We start from the raw sequence: 5,789 nt of genomic DNA on the forward strand, positions 1-5,789 counted from the left end.
TCAAGCCCCAGGACTGGCAAAAAAAATTAATAAAAAGTGTTCTAGGGGCTGGGAAGGTGGCTCAGTGGTAGAGCGCTTGCCTTGCATGCATGAGGCCCTAGGTTCCATTCCTCAGCACCACATAAGCAAAAAGAAAAAAGCCAGAAGTGGCGCTGTGGCTCAAGAGCGCTAGCCTTGAGCTGAAGAGCTGAGGGACAGAGCCCAGGGCTAGAGTTCAGGCCCCACGACCGGACCCAAAAAAAAAAAGAATTCTAGCCTTGATGAAGCCAAGCACTGTGGCTCATGCCTATAATCCTAGATACTCAGGAGACTGACATTTGAGGAATACAATTTGAAGTCAGCTTGGGCAGAAAAGTCTGTAAGATTCTTATTCCAATTAACCACCCCAAAACCAGAAGTGGAGCTGTGGCTCAAAATGCTAGAGGGCTAGCCTTGAACAGAAAAGCTCAACGAAAGCACCCAGATCCTGAGTTCAAGTCCTATGACCAAAGGAAAAAAAAGTTGGTTTTTTTTTTTTTTTTGGGTCAGTTGTGGGGCCTGAACTTTGGGCCTGGGCGCTGTCCCTCAGCTCTTCAGCTCAAGGATAACGCTCTACCACTTGTGCCACAGTGCCACTTCTAGTTTTTTCTGCTTATGTGGTGCTGATGAATCAAACCCAGGGCCTCACACATGCAAAGCAAGCATTCTACCACTGAGCCACCTTCCTGGCCCCCCAAAAAGGTATTCTTATACCAAATGAATGCAAATAGAGAATGCTAGAAAGCTTACAAAATGAGGGGAGAATCTCCTATCAAACTCCCGCTGAGCCAGGATTCCTCCCTGTCCAGGGGCACTGGTAGAGCCAATCTGAAAAGAACAAACAGCATTAATGCAAGCATCCAAGTCACCTCATCTGGGAGGTTGGTCCTAAACAACCTAGTTCTAAACATTAGATTTAGTTTCCAAAGCACCCAAGAGTGTTTCAAGATGAAGACGGGCCTAGGAATGGAGCCCAGTAGTGGAGTGCTTGCCTAGTAGGTGTGAAGCCTTGGGTTCAATCCTTAGCATTTCAAAAAAGAAAGAAAGGTATGTAAGAAAAAAGCATAAATCAGGAACCAGGAGACCTAAGAAACACCAATAAGGAGCACTTTTTAGCCAAGCAGACAAGCTATGCAACTGAAATTAAACCTCAATTCTCTTGTCCCAGCCTGAGTAAAACAGCTCACCACTGGCCTCTCTGTAAGGCTAGATGTGTAATGGAATGAAATGATTGCAATTGTTTACTTATTCTAAAGTGAAAATACTCTTCCTCTACTCAAATGAAATGAGAAAGGTTCTGAAAAGTCTAAAGCCCTACCCAAATGTACATTACTAAGGGAGGGTTGGGCCTAGCCAACATTCCTTTGCTTTGAAGAGGAGAATAAGAGTTTGGAGCACATTGCAAACAACTTCACTCTAAGGTGACAGCTAAGACTTTAACTTTGTGTCTATTAACCTATTGAATGCCAGGTATAACCAAGTCCTAAAGTTGACTGAAAGCAGAAATGATATATGTGAAAATATGGCTAGAATTATGAGGATACAATTTCATGTGGTTTATGAAAAAATTCAGAAACTACACTGAGTGTTACAGATTTTTGTTTTGTTTTTGTGCTGGTCCTGGGGCTTGAACTCAGGCCCTGGGCACTGACCCTGAGCTTTTATGCTCAGAGCTGGTTGCTTCTACCACTAGAAGAGTAACACTACTTCCAGTTGTTTGGTGATTAATTGGAGATAAGAGTCTCATGGACTTTCCTGCTGGTTGGCTTCCAACTGTGATCCTCAGATCTCAGTCTCCTGAGCAGCTAGGATTATAGTTGTGACCAATGGTGCCAGGCAAAATATTTATTTTTTTTTTTGTGCCAGTCTGGGGGCTTGAACTCAGGGCTTAGGCACTGTCCCTAAGCTTCTTTGCTCAAGGCTAGAGCTCTATTACTTGAGCCACAGCCCCACTTATGGCTTTTTTTTTGGGGGGAAGGGGGGTAGTTAATTGAAGACAAGAGTCTCATAGGCTTTTTTGCCAGTACTTACTTCCAACTGCAATTGTCTTAGCCTCCTGAGTAGCTAAGAATATAGAAATGAGCCAAAGGTACACAGAGGGACTTTTCTTGAGGACCAGGACAAGGTTTTGGTACTTCCCAGAGTCTAGCATCCTAAAAGTTCAATAAATATCTGGATATTTACATCAATCAATCAAAAAGTAGTTTGCTACTGTTTTTTGTTTGTTTTTTGTCCTGTTGTGGGGCCTGAACTCTGGGCCTGGACGCTGTCCCTCAGCTATTCAGCTCAAGGCTGGAGCTCTACTACTTGAGCCACCTCTCCATTCCCCCCTCCTCTCCTCCCACTCCAACCACTCTATTTCGGAACTTCACAATTTGAATCATACTTCTCTAGGACAAGTTTCTGGTTAACTTATCTCTTTGGAATTTGGTGGCTATTATGGACATTTTCTGTAAGAGTTTTTTTGTCTTGCGCTGGTCCTGGGGCCTGAACTGAGGGTTTGGGGTGCTGTCCTGACCTTTGAATTTGCTCAAGCCTGGTGCTCTAGCACCTGAGGCACAGCTCCACTTCTGGATTTTTTTTTTTTTTTTTTTGGTCGATCGTGGGGCTTGAACTCTGGGTCTGGGCGCTGTCCCTCAGCTCTTCAGCTCAAGGCTAGCACTCTACCACTTGAGCCACAGCACCACTTCTGGCTTTTTTCTTTTTGCTTATGTGGTGCTAAGGAATCGAACCCAGGGCCTCATGCATGCAAGGCAAGCGCTCTACCACTGAGCCACCTTCCCAGCCCCTGGATTTTGATTTTTTTTTTTTAGGTTGTAGGGCTTGAACTCGGCCTGGCCACTGTCATTGAGCTCTTCAGCTCAAAGCAAACACTCTACCACTTGAACCACAGGGCCACTTCCGGTGTTCTGGTGGTTTAGTGAAAATAAGAGTCTCATGGACTTTTCCTGTCTGGGCTGTCTTCGAACCATGATCCTCAGATCTCAGCCTCCTGAGTAGCTAGGATTGATTACAAGCATGAGCCATTGGCACCCGGCAAATAAAAGCTTATTTAATCCAAGTTAGCATCCCACTAAATCTTTTTACTTTTTTTTTTTTTGCCAGTCCTGGAGCTTGAACTCAGGTCCTAGGCACTGTCCTTGAGCCTCTCTGGGCTCAAGGCTAACACTCTACCACTTGAGCACCACTTCTGGCTTTTTCTGCATATGCGTTTCTGAGGAATCGAACCTAGGGCTTCATGCATGCTAGGCAAGCACTCTACCACTAAGCCACATTCCAAGCCCCCCACTAAATTTCTTTTAAAAGTGACTTAGGATTGGGATGTAGCTCAGTAGCATAATATTTGCTTGGCAGGCACAAGGTCCTGGGTTTGATCAGTACCACAAAAAGTAGCACCAAGTATTGAACTCAGGCCTTTGAACTTGCTAAGCAAGAATTCTATTTACCACTTGAACCATGCTCCCAAGACCCACATACCTTTACAAGTATGTATACATCCTCCTAATATAGTATGTTTCAGGGCATGCTCACTCAACTTGTGCCAGTCTGACCCTTACCAAATATATGATAGAATAACCATATAAGACCAGCCTGGTAGAAATTCCCTTGCCTCTTTGCAGGCAATATTCCTCTTCTCTTTCCCCAGCCTGATTACCCACAGCCAAGAGGATACGGAGCAATGCGGTCCCATTTGACATTGAGCATACCAGAGACAATGCCAAAGTCTTCTGGAGGAAAGGAATCATCCGATAATTCCACATCTAGTGCGGCACTAGAAAACAGAGGAAACAAATCAGATCAAGTCAAATCTGCTTGATTCTCCTAAAAATCCAGAACTCAGAAAAAGTCACATAGCACACTTGGCATGCTCTACTGAAAATCCAGATCAAGGTCTGAATTCCATGCTCAGAAGTACCAAGACTCAACAACCCACGAGAGAACGGGTGCAAATCCATTGTTGCCTTAATTTCTCTGATCAAGTAAGGAAAGAAGAAAAGGGCTGGGAAGGTGGCTCAGTGGTAGAGTGCTTGCCTCACATTCATGAGGCCCTGGGTTCGATTCTTCAGCACCACATGAGCAGAAAAAATCAGAAGTGGAGCTGTGGCTCAAGTGGTAGAGTGCTAGCCTTGAGCCTTGAGCTGAGGGACAGCGTCCAAGCCTAGAGTTCAAGCCCCATGAACAACCAAAAAAAGAAGGAAGGAAGAAAAGCCAGATGAATACAGTAGAAAAATTTAAAGGGAATAAGATGAACAGGCTAACAAAAAAAAGGAAGCTGTAACTTTGGATCCCCGAGGTAAAAAGTATTGTGAATTTTCTGTCCTTTTCCCCTTCCTGTTTCACAATTCTTGCTTCTCCTCTACTGTGAATCTCTTCCAGTTCAAAAAAAATGGTAGACTATTGCTTGTAACATAGGTAACAAACCCCTCACTTCCAAAAGCAGGCCCAACAGTATTTTTTTTTTTTTTTTGTCGGTCATGGGGCTTGAACTCTGGCCTGGGTGCTGTCCAGCTCTTTAACTCAAGGCCAGTGCTCTACCACTTGAGCCACAGCACCACTTCCACAACAGTACATTAATTTACTCTTTAACTGGATACTGGAGGCCTCTCAGAGAAATCACTATCCCCTAGGATACCTATGCCTCTCTGAGAACTCAGAATCCAAAGATCCAATCTGGAACTCCAGGGGTCTCCTTACCTTGAGCCAACGTTGTAAATGTTGTACTGTAGGGTCAGGTCTCGCCCCTCCACAGCATATCTGTTTAGCAGCGATTTGGAAGCCAAAAGCCTGGCTCCTTCCTCTGCTTGAGTGACAGTTAATAGAGCCAACACCACAAATATCAGTAGCCTCATCTTTGGAGAAAAAAAGCAAAACCAGCAATCAACCCAGGTAGGTAAACGCTTTTGATCCTATCAAAACAGCAGTCCCTTCCACAGTGAACTGCACGAGCCGCCAGCTCTTATCTATTCTCCAGACTCTCCTACATCTCTGCCCAAAGCCAGTCCTAGCAGTATCCACGGTCCTATTCCTGTCAAGAACCCCGGGTGCTCACCCAACTGATGCGAGTCTTCTTAGAGGGTGTGACGTGGCCAGAATAGGGGTTTCCTTGGGGTACCAGCTTTCTGCCGATCTCTGATCTGCAGCAGCCTCTAGCATTCCCTCACAGTGGGGTCCTCCTCGGCTGCAGCCTTTCTGCGGCTCCTCTCTTCCCCACGTCCCTGTATGCCTCCCCACTAAGCCATGCCCAGGATCCCCTGCATCCTCATCCCCCCCCTCCTTCCCCATTCCTGTCCCAGGCTGGCGGGTTGGGGGAGGGCGCTCAATACGCTCGCCCCGCTCCCGGAATCCCGTCAGGGGTACCCTCCCGCCAGCGCGCTCTCTGCCCTCTTTATGCTGACCCCAACCGCTGACTGACGTATGGACACGAGTTCCTTCCCCGCTCCTACTGGGACAGACTAAGTCTCGGGACTCACCATGCGCACCCCAAAAGCTTTTCTAGGGCCACACGACCGGAAGGGAACGTCAGCACCCGAAGAGCCGGAAATAAACTCTGGCCGGAAACCCTGGTACTTCTCTCTGCCCAATGTCTTCTGGGAGTTGTAGTTCTTGCGTAAACCCCACCCCGCCCTTTGTAGTGCTCACTAGCCTGGAGAATGTGAGCAGTCCCAAAGCAGGGTCAACTGGGCCACGCCTTTTGTTTGTTTTTTGAAATGGCCCTGGCACTAGAACTCAAGGCCTGACCGCTGACTCTGAGCTTTTTTTTTTTTTTGGGT

The 5,789-nt window shown here is 46.4% G+C and overlaps 1 protein-coding gene across 1 annotated transcript in view; it reads right to left on the reverse strand.

Moving 5' to 3' along the window:
- Positions 1-5,557, reverse strand: part of Ssr2 (signal sequence receptor, beta (translocon-associated protein beta)) — an 8,113-nt gene extending 2,556 nt beyond the window's left edge. Inside the window, exons 1-4 of the mRNA XM_013015037.1 lie at positions 5,490-5,557; positions 4,714-4,868; positions 3,678-3,790; positions 769-887 (exon numbers count right to left, since the gene is read on the reverse strand). Of these exons, the coding sequence (XP_012870491.1) occupies positions 769-887; positions 3,678-3,790; positions 4,714-4,868; positions 5,490-5,492 (390 nt within the window). The 5' untranslated portion in view covers positions 5,493-5,557. The remainder of the gene's footprint in view (positions 1-768; positions 888-3,677; positions 3,791-4,713; positions 4,869-5,489) is intronic.
- Positions 5,558-5,789: the final 232 nt, after the last annotated feature.

This window comes from Dipodomys ordii, unplaced genomic scaffold (genome assembly GCF_000151885.1).
Source record: "Dipodomys ordii isolate 6190 unplaced genomic scaffold, Dord_2.0 Scaffold26, whole genome shotgun sequence".
Lineage (NCBI taxonomy): Eukaryota > Metazoa > Chordata > Mammalia > Rodentia > Heteromyidae > Dipodomys > Dipodomys ordii.